Consider the following 18,153-nt stretch of genomic DNA (forward strand, 5'->3'; position numbering starts at 1 on the left):
ATAAATCCTTCAAAGCAAGGGAGCATTGTAAGAATTCCAGTGCTGGAGGCCTGGATTTGTGCAGGCAAGCTCTGCTGCAGATTTGTAGGGATAAGATAATGCCTCTTACATCCAACTTCTCTTGGAAAGTGATCATTTTAGGGGGTGGGCATATTACACAGTTGCAAGGATGTAGCTGTTCTCTACAAGTCACAATGAGTGTCTGTCTCATGGCCTTAAAGGTTAACTTCCATGTTTAAATATTATCATCAGGGGGATCCCTGGGTGGCTCAGCGGTTTAGTGACTGCCTTTGGCCCAGGCCGCGATCCTGGAGTCCTGGGATCGAGTCCCATGTCGGGCTCCCGGCATGGAGCCTGCTTCTCCCTCCTCCTGTGTCTCTGCCTCTCTCTCTCTCTCTCTCTCTCTCTCTATCATAAATAAATAAATAAATCTTTAAAAAGAAGAAAAATAAATAAATGATATCATCAATATTAGTGGTTATTATTCCTTATGCATTCTTTAAGAATTGCCTAGTCTTTGATGTGAGTTGAAGGTAGAAATAGCATAGAAAGAACCATCTGTAAATCTTTGGGGATCATGAGCCTTGAGCATGATGACTGCTGTATACCAACTTTTATATTAAGAGCCCTGAAGAATTAGATACTTCACTGATTAATATATTATTTCAAAGATTTTTTTATTTATTTTAGGGGAAGGCAGAGGGAAAAGAGAACCTTTTAAAAAAAGCCTTATGCAGGGCTCCATCTCAAGACACCTAGATCATGACGTGAGCCAAAATCAAGAGTCTGTCACTTGACCAACTGCACCACCCAGGCACCTCATATATTATTTCAATGCACACATAAGAGACAACCTCAGTAGTCCTATACTCACTACTATTCCCCAAAATAAGAATTTTAGGAGAAACTTTTCTTCCATCTTTCCATACTGTGAGAAAATCGTTAAAAGGTATAAATGAGTATCAACTAAGGAAATATTTTGCTTCTGATCATGCATCTGTTCATATAGTATATTACCAAAGTGCCAGACGCTTTGACTGGACAGCATTTAAAGACCCCTGTACCATTGTAAAGAGAAAGTGAATGGTGAATTGTGGATCAAAGAAGATCTGTATGAGAATCATAAGTCTGCTGCTGGGCTGTCTGGTTATCAGTAAAAGGAAACAAAGCCTTTTGCCTTGTGGAGTTGTCTATATTGTAGTTAACTCACTCATAAAACATTTAGTATAGTCAGTGTCCTTGTGGGCATTCAGCAAGTAACAGTTATTTTCCTCATTTAGACATAGAGGATTTAGACCCATGGGAAGAATGCCTTTATTGTCAAATTCCATTCAAATAAATTTGAAATCCAAGATAAAATGGATAAATCTGTAGGAAAATACAATGAAACAAAGTTGAATCCTATAGAGATAGAAAGTCTACACAGAATTATTTCTGTAGAAAAAAGTTTGTAAAATAGCTTACCCTAAAAGAAGCCTCAAGAACAGATTGATTCACAGTGAAAACTAACAAACCTTCAAATATCAAATGATCTCAATGCTACTTAGGTTATTGCAAGAGAGTTGAGAAGGAAAATAAACTTCTAATTTTGTTTTGTGTATACAAGGTTGACTGTAAAATGTGACATGGATTGGATGTAAAAATAAAAACCATGTATCAAGCTAATGCACTAATATCAATATTGGAATTTTACTTTATTTTATAAATAAAATTGAGAAAGAGCACAAATGGTGGGAAAGGGCAGACAGAGAAACAGAGAATCTTAAGCAGGCTTAAGACATTCACCCAATGTTGAACCTGATTCGAAGCTTGAATTCACAGTCCTGAGATCATGACCTGAGCTGAAATCAAGACTCAGACATTTAACTGACTGAGCCACCCAGGTGCCCATCAATGTAGGAATTTTAAATAAAAATTAGCAAACTGAATCAAAAGCTGCATAAAAAAAGAAATACCAATGAATGATTAAAGAAGGTTTATTCCAGAAATATGAGTATGTATGGTTCAGTATTTAAGTCCATTAATAGAACTTATCATATTAATAGGTCTTAACAAAAAAGTCATGTGAAAGTCAACATCCATTCATGATAATACCACTCATTAAGGTACATAGATACTTTCTAAATATATGTATGAGTATGTTAGCATGTGTGTATAGTTCAAAAGCCAGCAGCTACCATCTTACTCAATGTGGAAATACCCAAGTTATTCCCACTAAACTTAGGAGCAAAGCAAAGATCCCTTACCTCTACTAATATTTACTATTATATTTAGTCAACTCAATCAAGTGAGAGAAAATGAGGCTTATGAGTTGAAACTTAAAAGGGTAACACAGTATCTATTTGTATTTGATATGATTGCGTATCTAGGAAAAAAAACTATGAAAAAATGTCTACAAACATTAGGAACTTAGAAAAATAGTAGGATAGGGACACCTGGGTGGCTCAGAGGTTGAACGTCTACCTTTGACTCAGGGCATGATCCCAGGGTTCCAGGATCGAATCCTGCATTGGGCTCCCTGCAGGAGGCTTGCTTTTCCCTCTGCCTATGTCTCTGCCTCTCTCTGTGTCTCTCATGAATAATAAACAAAATCTTAAAAAAGAAAAATAGCAGAATATAAATTTAACATCTACAAATCAATAGCTTTGTTTATAAATATGATAACCAGTTAATGCACATAATGGGAAAAAAAGATACCTTTTATGAATACCTGGGCATTTATCTAACAGAAAAATACAGAAATAGACACAATTGCATAAGCAAACTTGGTATATAATAAGGGAGGCATCTGAAATCAGAGGGGCTTACTCACTGATGGGCTTTTCCATAAGTGGTGTTCGAATAGTTGGATAGACATAGAGAAAATGATAAAACTGGATTCATTCCTCAGTTGATGCACCAAGATCAATTCCAACTGGATCAGAATTTTAAAAATAAAATAAAACCTTCAATTCATAGAAGAAAACATGGATGAATTCTCTACAATCTGGCAAAGAAAAAAAAAATTTAAGACTCAAAGTCCAGAAGCATTAAGGAAAAGAGAGACAACTATATATATATATATATATATATATATATATATATATATATATATAATTATATATATATAATATATATATATATAAACTATTTTTAATAGACTGAATCAAGCTTTTTCAACAAACAGGAATAAAATATATATAAACTATTTTTAATAGACTGAATCAAGCTTTTTCAACAAACGGGAATAAAAGAAGATGGAGGCAAAAACCTATAAATTAAAAAAAAAAACCTATCAGCCAGTTACAATGCATAGACTTTATTTGAAATCTGGTTCAAACAAATTGAAAATTTAAATATACATACATGTGTAGCATTTGAGATATTTGGAAATGGAACACCATCTGGATATTAATGACAGGAAGGGTTGTTAATTTGGGGTCTGATAGTGGTACTGTGGTTATGTTCTAAGGAGTCTTTTCAGAGATACCAGCCATCAGGTAGCAAACTCTGGGTGTGTGCCCATGACTGGCCACCACATGGAGCCGGAAACCAAGGAAGAGTTAGTCATGCTGATCCTTACTTCATTTAAAATGTTTATATTTTGTTCCTCAAGAATATTTTTGTGCTAACTTTGATTTTTCTTAACATAGCACTAAACCTTTGTTGAGCTTGAACTCTGAGATAGATGTCTGCAGTCACTTCAGTTTGGCATGTGGCAAGTGCCTTACCTTCTTCACCCTAGTCCTGGCCCTGCTGGGAACCAGATACTGTGAAACCTGGAGGGTTGAAAGGAGAATGAAGTTGGATTCAAACCCTCAGACTGCAGGCCCTCTGTGGGAATGAATGGACATTACACACAATGACATGCAAGGCGTTGACTAGCTTATTTGCCACTCTGGGGGTAGAAAATAACTTTCATTCTCCCTGTGGTCTTCCTTTGTCTGTCCCCAGTGGTCAGACCACCAGCCTCCACCTCCATCTCCCAATCTAGGTCTTCATCCCATCTTGCCACATTCCAATCTCTGGTTATAACATCCACAGACAAATGCATTAGAGACGTGTTTTAGTCAGGCTCCGCTGAAAGGAAGTTAACAAGTTTCCTCATGTTATCCAACAATGTTTTGGCTTTTTCCTGAAAAATTAAAAAATAAAAATAAATAAACACACACACACACACACACAAAAAAAAAAAAAACTGATCCTGCTATAATTTTAGTCTATCCTGCTGCACCTCTTTCCTAACATTTTGTTCTCTCTGTTTAGACCAATTCCTCCATTGGACAGGGGCCCAATACTGGCAGTCTCTAAGGCCTGCACCTGTTTCTGACTCTCTCTCTCTCTCTCTCTCTCTCTCTCTCTGCCTGCTGGAAAACTCCTGGAGAAGCCCAAGTAGTTCATGGTGCCCAGTGTTTGAGTCTCACACACTCACTAGAATAACAACTAAACAAAATAGCAACTGAATGCATATTCATGGCTTGAAAGATAAATGAATGCAGCCACCTCCAGTACTGGAAAGAATGTGGTATTGAATTCAGGGACACCTATGCAGCATGAACACTCTGTGATTCCAAGCCAGGGTCCTGGGGTCAGGCCTTGGTCTGAGGTCTGAGAGCAATAGCCCTAAGTGTGGGGAGACAGAGACCCTGGATGAGCCTATGCAACAGAGTTCATATCGCAAGAGAGAACAACTCCAGTGGGGTAAGGCGACTGTGAGCAAGACTGGGAAGGAGAGGAGAGCCTCTGCAGGGGCTGGGTATCAGGTCCTGGACCCGCAGCCAGAACTGCCCTGGAGGGAAGCCTTAGGAGAGGATGAGCGGAACAGGAAGTTTGTTGAAACAAGGCCTGAGTTCTGAAAAATCTGGCCAATTCTGTGTTTCAGCTCAAGAAGGAAGGGAATAAAAATTTGGTTAGGGAAATGGGGAGGCAGATATCAAACAAAAGAAGAGAAGATAATTATAAAGGGGAAAAAAATGTCACCATTTTTGTTCTGATGCTGTGTCATTTTTACCTCTTTTAGAAATGTTCCTCAGGGGATGCCTGGGTGGCTCAGTGTTTGAGCATCTATCTTTGGTTCAAGGCATGATCCTGGGGCTTCAGGATCAAATGCCGCATCGGACTCCCTGTGAGGAGCCTACTTCTCCCTCTGCCTATGTCTCTGCCTCTCTCTCTATCTCTCATAAATAAATAAATAAAATTTAAAAAAAAGAAAGAAGAAGAAGGAGGAGGAGGAAAAGAAGAAGAAAGAAGAAGAAGAAGAAGAAGAAGAAGAAGAAGAAGAAGAAGAAGAAGAAGAAGAAGAAAGAAGAAAAGAAATGCTCCTTAGTTGGGGCCTGAGTGGTTCAGTCTGTTAAGTGTCTGCCTTCAGCTTAGGTCATGATCCCAGGGTCTTGGGATCCAGCCGCACATCTCACATTGGGCTCTCTGCTCAGCAGGGAGTCTGTGTCGCCCTCTCACTCTGCCTGCTGCTCTGCCTACTTGTCCTCTCTCCTTCTTTCTGACAGATAAATAAAATCTTGATTAAAAAAAAAAAGAAATGGTCATTAGCAGCCTGAATTCATATCTCTGAGACCAGTGGTCCTGAGACTTCAGCCACCGCAGAATCCCCTAAAGGGCTTGTGAAAAAAAGGGTCAGTGAGTTTTTCTTTTTTTCTTTTTTTCTTTTATTTTGTTTATTTTTTTTTTTTTTTTAGGGTCAGTGAGTTTGAAATAAAAGTTGTTAGAGTGGGACTGAGGAGAAAAAAGATTCCAAGACCATGTACTGCTCATACACAATCCCAGGCATGGGCGGCAACTCTTTGATGTACTACTAAAATGGGAAAACGGTTTATGCTCCATCAGCAAGCACTGTCGACTACAATAGGGACTTGTCAGGCTACCCTTCCTCAAAACCAGCAGCCAGCACTTTCCCTAGCTCCTTCTTCATGCAAGATGGCCATCACAGTAGTGACCCTTGGAGCTCCTCCAGTGGGATGAATCAGCCTGGCTACAGAGGAATGTTGGACAGTTCTTCTCATATTCCACAGTCTAGCAGCTACTGTAGCCTGCATCCACATGAACGCTTGAGCTATCCATCACACTCCTCAGCAGACATCAATTCCAGTCTTCCTCCGATGTCCAATTTCCACTGTAGTGGCACAAACCATTACAGCACCTCTTCCTAAACACCTCCTGCCAATGGGACAGACAGTATAATGGCAAATAGAGGAAGCAGGGCAGCAGGCAGCTCCCAGACTGGAGATGCTCTGGGGAAAGCACTTGCGATCTATTCTCCAGATCACACTAACAGCCTTTCATCAAACCCTTCAACTCCAATTGGCTCACCTCATTCTCTCTCAGCAGGCAGCTGTTTGATCTAGAAATGGAGGACAGGCCTCATCATCTAATTATGAAGGACGCTTACACCCTTTGCAAAGCCAAATTGAAGATCACTGAGAGAGACTGGATGACAGATATTTACAGGACTTTACATCCAAACACAATTGAATACACATTCTTATCAAGTGTACCTCGAACTTTCTCCAGAATAGACCACATATTGGGTCACAAATCAGGTCTTAACTGATACCAAAAGATTGGGATTGTCCCCTACAGATTTTCAGACCATAATGCTTTGAAACTAGAACCAAACCACAAGAAGAAGTTTGGAAGGATTTCAAACAGGTAGAGGTTAAAGACTATCCTGCTAAAAGATGAAAGGGTCAACCAGGAAATTAGGGAATAATTAAAAAGATTCATGGAAACTAATGAGAATGAAGATACAACCGTTCAAAATCTTTGGGATACAGCAAAAGCAGTTCTGAGGAGGAAAATACATTGCAATACACGCATCCATCCAAAAACTGGAAAAAACTCAAGTACAAAAGCTAACCTTGCACCTAAAGGAAATGGAGAAAGAACAGCAAATAAAACCTTCACCCAGCAGAAGAAGAGAGTTAATGAAGATTCGAGCAGAACTCAATGAAATAGAGAGCAGAAGAACTGTGGAACAGATCAACAAAACCAGGAGTAGATTCTTTGAAAGAATTAATAAGATAGATAAGCCATTAGCCATTCTTATTAAAAGGAAGAGAGAAAAGACTCAAATAAATAAAATCATGAATGAGAAAGGAGAGATCACCACCGATACCAAGGAAATACAAACAATTTTAAAAACTTATTATGAGCAGCTATATGCCAATAAACTAGGCAATCTAGAAGAAATGGACGCATTCCTGGAAAACCACAAACTACCAAAACTGGAGCAGGAAGAAATAGAAAACCTGAACAGGCCAATAAGCAGAGAGGAAATTGAAGCAGTCATCAAAAACCTCCCAAGACACAAGAGTCCAGGGCCAGATGGCTTCCCAGGGGAATTCTATCAAATGTTTAAAGAAGAAACCATGCCTATTCTACTAAAGCTGTTTGGAAAGATTACTTCCAAACTTGTTCTATGAGGCCAGCATCACCTTAATTCCAAAACCAGACAAAGACCCAACGAAAAAGGAGAATTATAGACCAATATCCCTGATGAACACTGATGCAAAAATTCTCAACAAGTTATTGCTAATAGGATCCAACAGTACATTAAGATTATTCATCATGACCACGTGGGGTTTATCCCTGGGATGCAAGGCTGGTTCAGCACTCATGAATCAATCAATATGATAAAGTATATCAACAAGAGAAAAAACAAGAACCATATCATCCTCTCAATAGATGCAGAGAAAGCATTTGACAAAATACAGAATCCATTCCTGATCAAAACTCTTCAGAGTCTAGGGATACAGGGAACATTCCTCAGCATCTTAAAAGCCATCTTTGAAAAGCCCACAGCAAATATCATTCTCAATGGGGAAACACTGGGAGCCTTTCCACTAAGATCAGGAACACGACAGAGATATCCACTCTCACCACTGCTATTCAACATAGTACTAGAAGTCCTAGCCTCAGCAATCAGGCAACAAAAGGAAAAAAAAAGCATTCAAATTGGCAACGAATAAGTCAAACTCTCCCTCTTCGCCAATAACATGATACTCTACATGGAAAACCCAAAAGCCTCCACCTAAAGATTGCTAGAACTCATTCAGCAATTCAGCAGTGTGGCAGGATACAAAATCAATGCCCAGAAGTCAGCGGCATTTCTGTACACTAACAATGAGACTGAAGAAAGAGAAATTAAGGAGTCAATCCCATTTACAATTGCACCCAAAAGCATAAGATACCTAGGAATAAACCTAACCAAGGAGGTAAAGGATCTATACCCTAAAAACTATAGAACACTTCTGAAAGAAATTGAGGAAGACACAAAGAGATGGAAAAATATCCCATGTTCATGGATTGGCAGAATTAATATTGTGAAAATGTCTACGCTACCCAGGGCAATTGACACATTTAATGCAATCCCTATCAAAATACCATGGACTTTCTTCAGAGAGTTGGAACAAATCATCTTAAGATTTGTGTGGAATCAGAAAAGACCCCGAATAGCCAGGGGAATATTGAAAAAGAAAACCATATCTGGGGGCATCACAATGCCAGATTTCAGGTTGTACTACAAAGCTGTGGTCATCAAGACAGTGTGGTACTGGCACAAAAACAGATACATAGATCAATGGAACAAAATAGAGAACCCAGAAATGGGCCCTCAACTCTATGGTCAACTAATATTCGACAAAGCAGGAAAGACTATCCACTGGAAGAAAGACAGTCTCTTCAATAAATGGTGCTGGAAAAATTGGACATCCACATGCAGAAGAATGAAACTAGACCATTCTCTTACACCAGACACAAAGATAAACTCAAATTGGATGAAAGATCTAAATGTGAGACAATAATCCATCAAAATCCTAGAGGAGAACACAGGCAACACCCTTTGAACTTGGTCACAGCAACTTCTTGCAAGATACATCCACGAAGGCAAGGGAAACAAAAGCAAAAATGAATTATTGGGACTTCATCAAGATAAAAAGCTTCTGCACAGCAGAAGAAACAGTCAACAAAACTGAAAGACAACTTACAGAATGGGAGAAGATATTTGCAAATGACACATCAGATAAAGGGCTAGTATCCAAGATCTATAAAGAACTTATTAAACTCAACACCAAAGAAACAAACAATGCAATCACGAAATGGGCAAAAGACATGAACAGAAATCTCACAGAGGAAGACATAGACATGGCCAACAAGCACATGAGAAAATGCTCTGCATCACTTGCCATCAGGGAAATACAAATCCAAACCACAATGAGATACCACTTCACACCAGTGAGAATGGGGAAAATTAACAAGACGGGAAACAACAAATGTTGGAGAGGATGTGGAGAAAGGGGAACCCTCTTGCACTATTGGTGGGAATGTGAACTGGTGCAGCCACTCTGGAAAACTGTGTGGAGGTTCCTCAAAGAGTTAAAAATAGATCTGCCCTACAACCCAGCAATTGCACTGTTGGGGATTTACCCCAAAGATTCATATGCAATGAAACGCCGGGACACCTGCACCCCGATGTTTGTAGCAGCAATTTCCACAATAGCCAAACTGTGGAAGGAGCCTCTGTGTCCATAGACAGATGAATGGATAAAGAAGACGTGGTCTGAGGAACCTCCACACAGTTTTCCAGAGTGGCTGCACCAGTTCACATTCCCACCAACAGTGTAAGAGGGTTCCCTTTTCTCCGCATCCTGCAGCAATGGCCACGATAGCCAAACTGTGGAAGGAGCCTCGGTGTCCAACGAAAGATGAATGGATAAAGAAGATGTGGTTTATGTATACAATGGAATATTACTCAGCTATTAGAAATGACAAATACCCACCATTTGCTTCAACGTGGATGGAACTGGAGGGTATTATGCTGAGTGAAGTAAGTCAGTCGGAGAAGGACAAACATTATATGTTCTCATTCATTTGGGGAATATAAATAATAGTGAAAGGGAAAATAAGGGAAGGTAGAAGAAATGTGTGGGAAATATCAGAAAGGGAGACAGAACGTAAAGACTGCTAACTCTGGGAAACGAACTAGGGGTGGTAGAAGGGGAGGAGGGCGGGGGGTGGGAGTGAATGGGTGACGGGCACTGGGTGTTATTCTGTATGTTAGTAAATTGAACACCAATAAAAAAAAAAAAAAAGAAGACGTGGTCTATACATACAATGGAATATTACTCAGCCATTAGAAATGACAAATACCCACCATTTGCTTCAACGTGGATGGAACTGGAGGGTATTATGCTGAGTGAAGTAAGTCAATCGGAGAAGGGCAAACATTATATGGTCTCATTCATTTGGGGAATATAAATAATAGTGAAAGGGAATATAAGGGAAGGGAGAAGAAATGGGTGGGAAATATCAGAAAGGGGGACAGAATGTAAAGACTGCTAACTCTGGGAAACGAACTAGGGGTGGTAGAAGGGGAGGAGGGCGGGGGGTGGGAGTGAATGGGTGACGGGCACTGGGGGTTATTCTGTATGTTGGTAAATTGAACACCAATAAAAAATAAATTAAAAAAAAAAAGAAATGACAAATACCTACCATTTGCTTTGACGTGGATGGACCTGGAGGGTATTATGCTGAGTGAAGTAAGTCAATCGGAGAAGGACAATCATTAGATGGTCTCATTCATTTGGGGAATATAAAAATTAGTGAAAGGCAATAAAGGGAAAGGAGAGAAAATGAGTGAAAATATCATGACAAAACATGAGATACACCTAACTCTGGGAAATGAACAAGGGCTAGTGGAAAGGGAGGTAGGCAGGTTGTTGGGGTGACTGGGTGATGGGCACTGAGGGGGGCACCTGGCGGGATGAGCACTGGGTGTAATGCTATATGTTGGCAAATTGAACTCCAATAAAAAAAAAAAAAATAAGATGGGATCTTATCAAAGGGACATAGGAAGCAGCCTGGAAGAGCTTCCCATGGCTAAAGCTGGAATAATTTAAGCAACAAAATGAATACCATAGTATTGAATAGTAACTCAAAGTATAAAATAAATATACATGCATTCATGTTAATATAAATAATAAAAATAACTGAATAAATGAAAAAAAAAAAGAATCTCCTGAAGGATACGCATATACATTCAGATTCAGCAGGTCTAGGGTGGGGCCTGGGAAAGGGCATTTCTAGTTGGTTCCCAGGGGAAGTTGCTGCTGCTGGTGGTCTGAGGAACACACTTTGAGAACCATTGTTTCAGTGGTTCTGGCTCTGACTTGCAGTAACAAGAGGATCTCAAATATCTGAATAGCCTATAATTGTTTACAGAACTCTTTCACAGATATTGCAAGCCACTTACTCTCCTGTAAACCCTGCCTTATAATTTCCATTGTTTGTTATGCATCCACCTTCAGCTGGGTCAGAGCTGGCACTTAGGATGTGGCCAAGCTAAAGAGGTCTCATGCTCATGGTTAGCCCAGCCTTGCTCCCTGAAGGGAAGGGGAAGCGTCACAGACCACTCTCTCAGAGCAAGAGGAAGAGGACCGCATGTGGACACCAGGCATGTCCCAGCAGTGCCCCCCATAGCTCTTCCCTTCTCCGAACCTCCATCCACTTCACACATAAAAAGGAATAATAAAAATACCCATTCAATACAGAGGATGTTCAACAAAATGGTTTTTAGGAAAATGCCTACCCAGTGATTTGATATTCAGGATTATGTAGTGACTCTGCCAATTCTCAGACAGTTGCCACTTGTCCTCAGAGCCTAGGCAGCAGCCCCTACTAAAAACACACAGGCAGCCCCAGGAACATAACTGGCCACTGACCGTCCCCCACGGGGCCAGCTAAGACCCGTCTCCCAAGCCCTCAGGGGAACATTGCTGCACCTCGGGTGTGCACGCTACTCTACCTGCCACATAAACCACAGAGACATTCCCCCCCAGTGAGCCTGTTTCATAGGGCTGCTTGGAAGCAGAAGAGTGGCAGACATATACACACATAGAAATAAAATAGGAGAAGGAATCTCTCAGTGTCATTTTTCATCAGTTTTTACAAAGCAATTGAAAACCTCTGCTCCTCTCTGTTTTTTGAGACATTCAAACCCCAGGACATTATAACAGATAAGGTCCTTACCTAGTCAAAGCACCATATTGTGTGAGAGGGGACTGAGTGCATGCCTGAGGTCATATAGGCCGTCGTGATGGGGCCCCTTTGGCACCAAGGGACCGATTCCAGGGCCAAGCTTCTATTCCCTGCTGCACTGCCTCTCCTAAGGCAACGTCAGCAAGAATAGCTTGACACACCACAAGGTGAGATTCTCAGAGGAGTCCAAGGGCCTGGATGTATAGGAATGAGGCAGGACATGCCCCCCCTGAACTTCACATCAATAGAACTAGGCAGTGTGGGTGCATTGGTTCATGAAAGGCAGGTTGAGGGGTCCAGAAGTATGCTGGAAGAAGTGGCATGGGGAGCAGGGTGAGGATGGCCAAGGTAGCCAGGAACCCGTATCCTCATGGCCCATCCTCCTATGTCACCACACTGCATGACCATGAGAACTTGGTAGCAGTGGGGGTATTAGGTTTTAAAAAGGAGTCTTCGGGATCCCTGGGTGGCGCAGCGGTTTGGTGCCTGCCTTTGGCCCAGGGCGCGATCTTGGAGACCCGGGATCTAATCCCACGTTGGGCTCCCGGTGCATGGAGCCTGCTTCTCCCTCTGCCTATGTCTCTGCCTCTCTCTCTCTCTCTCTCTCTCTCTGTGACTATCATAAATAAATAAAATCTTTTAAAAAAATAAAAAAATAAAATAAAAATAAAAAGGAGTCTTCAGGGGGCTAGGCAGAGTAACTTCTTGCCATGCAAATGTTTACTTTTTTTAAGAATTTATTTACTTATTCATGAGAGACACACAATGGGGCAGAGACATAAGCAGAGGGGGGAGAAGCAAGCTCCCTGCAGGCAGCCTAATGTGGGACTCGATCCCAGGATGCTGGGGTCATGACCTGAGTTGAAGGCAGATGCTCAACCACTGAGCCACCCAGGTGCCCCCCAAATGTTTATATTTGAATGTGGCCCCAAAAATGTATTTTTGAATGTAGCCAAAAAATATGTATTGTAAACCCATTCTTTAATCTCTGCATGGAGAACAAGGTACAGAAGAGGAGGTACAGGCATTAACCTGTACTCTAACACTGGGGAAAACTTGAAATGGTCACAATATGGTGACCTAAGTGTAAAAATGATTTAGATGGAATTACTCCCAATAACTAAAAGGTGGAAAAAACACAAGCATACAGGCATCCAGTACAGATGAATGGATAAACAAAATGTGGTATATCCATGCAATGGAATATTACTCAGCCTTGTTGTGAACTGCATCCATGTATACCTCCAAAATTCATATGTTGAAGGCCTACCCCCCAGTGTGGTATATTAGGATGTGGAGCCTTCAGGAGGTAATTAGGTCTAGATCAGATCTAGATGAGGTCATGAATATGGAGCCCCCATGAAGGTTTAGTGTCCTTCTAAGAAGGAAAAAGAGACTAGAGCTCATTCTCTCAGTTATGTGAGGACACAGCAACAAGTTGGCAATCTGCAAGGCAGGGAGTGGGCCCTTACTGGACACCAGCTCTGCAAACGCCTTGATCTCAGACTTCCCAGCCTCCAGACTGTGAGAAATTAATGTCTACAATTTAAGCTGCCAGGTCTGTGGTTTGGTGTTACAGCAGTACACATGGACCAAGACCAGGCTTAAAAGGAGAAGAAATTCTGACACCTGCTAAACACAGATGGACCTTGAGGCCATTATGCTTGAGCGAAATAAACCAGTCACAAAGGACAAATATCATATGATTGCTTTTACAACATACCTAGACTGTCCAAATTCAGAAACAAAGTAGAATGATAGTTGCAAAGTGCTGGGGTTAGAAGAGAAATGGGAGTTAGTGTTTAATGAGGACAGAGCTTTGGCTGGAGAAGATGAAAAAGTTCTAGAAGTAATAATGGTGATGTTTGTACAACAGTGTGAATGCTAATGCCACTGACCTGAAAAGGGGCTCATGATCCCCTTTTAACCTGAAAAGTTAAAATGGTAAATTTCATGTTAGGTATATGTTTTCACAGTTTAAAAAAATAGCTAAGGTTGAATATATTAGTATGGAGTTAGTAAGATTTAAAAGAGCTCTGCAGGGGTACCTGGGTAGCTTAGTCAATTAAGTGTATGACTCTTGATTTCAGCTCAGGTCATGATCTCAGGGTGGTGAGATCAAGCCCCATGTCAGGCTCCATGCTCAGCAGGGAATCTGCTTAAGATTCTCTTTTTCCTTCTCCCTCTGTCCCTCACCCTGTGCTCTTGGTCTCTCTTTCTCAAATATATAAATATTTTTAAAAAAATAAATTTAAAAAGTTCTGTATTGTGAAAGGAATACTCATTGAAATATAGATACTTGCTAAAATGAGAAAAGTTGAAATACCCTCTCCCTTGCAGGAGTCCCCGGGATGCAGGATCTGATGGTCAGCTGGCTGGCAGGTGCCTGTAGGGCCCAGGAGGGCAGCAGCATGCCACAAACAGTTGGCCATGCCTCAGATGCAGCTTCATGTGACAAGAGGCAAAGCCTTCAGCTTCTGTCTGCAAGTAAGGAGAATAATGTGCTCTTATTCTCTGATTTGTCCTCTAGGTGGAAGTGACAAAAGAAGAAGCCTCCCAGTCAAGGCTCCAGTACACAGAGAGAAGGAAGAAGGCGATCTCCTAATTGGTACCATATACATCAGGTCACATAGTTTTCTTACTTTGTAGCAACACCAACCAAAAATTCCGCCCAAGTAAGAGCCATGAGCAAGATGGTGTAAAAATGTGAACATCTGTGAGGTCACACACCTCCCTGCTTGATCCCCCATCCTCACAATCTTGAACTGTAGATCAGCTTATTTCCCCCAGTCTTAACAAACAGACAGAGGGTCTCAGAGAGGTTAGACAGCATGTCACAGGTTGTCAGAGGGGCAGGTTTGGGGCTCAGATTAGGACAGTGTGCCTGGTGCTAAAGCAGCAGCAGTTGTCAGAGCCTCTGTCCCACAGAGCAGAGCATGCGAGTGGTTATCTAGGAAGAAGGAAGGAGGACACTCATCAATAGCATGGGACTTGAACTCACCCCACAGCAGGTAAAGTTAATTACATACTTAATTATATGCTTACTTTATACCAGTATAAAATTTTCCATGGGCTTTTATATCAGTATAAAATTTGTAGTGGGCTCAGCAAACTTTCTGTAATGCTCCAGCTAGTAAATGTTTTTAGTTTTGTGGGCCTTATGGTCTCTGTTTTAATGGCTCAACTCAGCCATGTGCAAAAACAACCAGAGACAACATGTGAATGAATGAATGTGACTGTGTTCCAGTGCCATTTTATTTACAAAAACAGATGGTAGATCCCATTTGGCTCATGGGCCATAATTTGCCCATCTCTTATGTATGCAAACACAGGAATGCATTTATACTTCGTCAGCTATGGCCAGGTATCCACCAATGGCCTAGCACTGGTTCTCCAATGTGAGCCTCACAGGCCAGGTGCTGGTTGCTTTCCTCCAGCAAAATCGGCTAGTGCATTTTGTGGTCAAGTTGCAGGATGCTTGTTGTATCTTTCTAATCAGGACTACCCTGCCTGGGAAATCTAGCATCTTTATGAATTGTGTTGGATTGTTACTGTGACTACAACGATTCTTGGAGATATTACAGATAGCTTAGCAGTCATTTCAGTAGGTTTGGTACTTCAGTTGACTCTAGATTGCATGGACTCTTTCCTAAGAGCCAAGTGGTGGGTGAGAACCGAGGGAGTGTGTTGGCTCATTAATAATAAAGCCATAATTGGGATATGGTGGGCAATGCAATTAATTGTGGAGATGTTACATGTTTGGATAACTTGAAAGAGGATTGGGAATCTAGTAACTCCAAATTAATCAATGTGTTTGATTTTTTAAACTATCCAGTCTATCTTCTTTTTAAAAAATTTTTATTTTAATTCAATTTAATTAACCTATACTACATTGTTAGTTTCAAAGGCAGAATTTAGTGATTCATCAGTGATTCATCACAACATTCAGTCTCATTCCATCAAGCGCCCTCCTTAATGCCCATCACTTAGTTACCGCATCCCCCACTGCCCCAGACCTCCCCTCCAGCAACTTAGTTTGTTTCCTAGAGTTAAGGATCTGTTTTGGTTTGTCTCCCTCTCTGATTTCATCTTGTTTTATTTTTCCTTCCCTTCCCCTATGTTCAACTGTTTGGTTTCTTAAATTCCACACATGAGTGAAATCATATGGTATTTGTCTTTCCCTAACTAATTTATTTTGCTTAGCATAATACCCTCTAGTTCCATCCATGTCATTGCAAATGGCAAGATTTTGTTCTTTTGATGGCTGAGTAATATTTCTGTGTGTGTGTGTGTCTGTGTGTGTGTGTGTGTGTGTGTGTACTTTTTCTTTCTCCATTCATCTGTCAAGGATATCTAGGTTCTTTCCAATTTTGACTATTGTGGACATTGCTACTATAAACATTAGGGTGCAGGTGCCCCTTGGAATCACTATGTTTGTATCCTTTGGGATAAATACCTAGTAGTGCAATTGCCGATATATCTACTTTTCAATCAGCTGTCATTGGAAGTGACAAAATGTAAGGTCAGAAGCACTGGAGTCAGTAATGCACCCTTGTCTCATATGGCACGCTCAGAGGGATGATACTTGGGTTTGATTTTTATTGCATGTCTTACATGAAGAGCAGAGCAGTTGTCCCAGAAAGGCAGAAGTGGTTTCATCTTTCCATTCTTTGCATGTGTTTTCACTCGTGTGCACTTTTGCCATTTACATCCCCTCTTACAGCACCATGGCTTCTCTTTTCTTTCTTGCAGATGGATGGTTTCTAGCCTGCTTCCAAACCCCACCTCAGCTGAGTGTTGGGCAGCCCTTCTACATGATCCTATGACTCTTGATATGGACGCAGTCCTGTCAGACTTTGTTCGGTCCACAGGGGCAGAACCTGGTCTGGCCAGAGACCTGCTGGAAGGTAAGCTGGCCTTGTCATCCTCACGCCATGCTCCTGAGCATAGCTACTTTCCAACTGGTGGCAAAAGATAAGAAGATTTTTGTTACCTGACAGTGGTGGTACTGGACTTATTAAAAGTAAAGGGGGAAAAAAAGGTGTTGATGATGAAATGATTTTTGTTATTCGACACCTAGGTATTTCTTATCTCTATCTTGGCTGAGTCAAAAATACTTTAGGTCAAAGGTTTCATCAAAGAAAAACCACCTAGTAGCCAGTAAATAGATGGTACTAATTCATACACAACAAGACAGAATTCCTCCTTAAACCTTAAGTGTAGATATCATTTGTTACATGGAAAATGTACAGTTTGTGTCTCAGAATCTAAAATGGATTTACTTTGCATATTTTTAAAATCTTTTGTGCGTGTGTGTGTGTGTTTGTGTGTGTGTGTGGTAGGGTAAAAGTAAGATGTGGGAAGAGCCTATCATAACTTCTCAGAACAAACAAAACCGTGAGAGAATTTTTAAATGATTTCTCTTGGCTTCAAATATAGAAACTGCTGTTTATGGAATTAACTAATACTTGGTTAAGTATTATAAGTCATGATTATCCCGTAATTCACTTAGGAAACAATATGGATTACTACACATTTGTATGAATGCTAGAGGTGACTACTACTCAAATCCCATTGAAAATTAAGAACCAGCTCAGGACACCTGGGTGGTTCAGTGGTTGAATGTCTCCCTTTAGCTCAGGTCGTGATCCTGGGGTCCTGGGATCAGATCCTGCATCAGGCTCCCTGCAGAAAGCCTGCTTCTCCCTCTGCCTATGTCTCTGCCTCTGTCTGTGTCTCTCATGAATAAATAAATAAATTTTTTTTAAAAAAAGGAAAAGAGGGATGCCAGGGTGGCTCAGTGGTTGAGCATCTGCCTTTGGCTCAGGTTGTGATCCTGGAGTCCCGGTATCGAGTCCCACATCGGGCTCCCTGCGTGGAGCCCGCTTCTCCCTCTGCCTGTGTCTCTGCCTCTCTCTCTCTCTCTCTCTTTTTCTGTGCGTGTGTGTGTGTGTGTGTCTCATGAATAAATAAATAAAATCTTTCAAAAAAAAAAAGAAACTGTGATGTCAAATGCTTGGTGGAGTAACCCACATGTATGTAGCAAAGGTTCCAAAAGCAATCGACAAAGATCCTGCTTGTCTCTGCAGTCTTTTGTAACTGGCTGGCACTGACATTGCTCTGAAT

The 18,153-nt window shown here is 41.0% G+C and overlaps 1 protein-coding gene across 7 annotated transcripts in view; it reads left to right on the forward strand.

Moving 5' to 3' along the window:
* The window catches only part of OTUD7A (OTU deubiquitinase 7A), a 392,748-nt gene that overhangs the window by 201,379 nt on the left and 173,216 nt on the right, over window positions 1–18,153 (forward strand). For 4 of the 7 annotated variants that reach the window (XM_072795845.1, XM_072795885.1, XM_072795854.1 and 1 more), the window contains 2 exons: window positions 14,558–14,651; window positions 16,780–16,934. In XM_072795845.1, the coding sequence (XP_072651946.1) occupies window positions 16,784–16,934 (151 nt within the window). In that variant the 5' untranslated portion in view covers window positions 14,558–14,651; window positions 16,780–16,783. Of the gene's footprint in view, window positions 1–14,367; window positions 14,515–14,557; window positions 14,652–14,678; window positions 15,039–16,779; window positions 16,935–18,153 lie in introns of those variants that run through there. The other 3 variants (XM_072795875.1, XM_072795893.1, XM_072795904.1) reach the window with 3 other exon arrangements.

The sequence above is a fragment of the Canis lupus genome, chromosome 2 (assembly GCF_048164855.1).
Source record: "Canis lupus baileyi chromosome 2, mCanLup2.hap1, whole genome shotgun sequence".
NCBI lineage: Eukaryota > Metazoa > Chordata > Mammalia > Carnivora > Canidae > Canis > Canis lupus.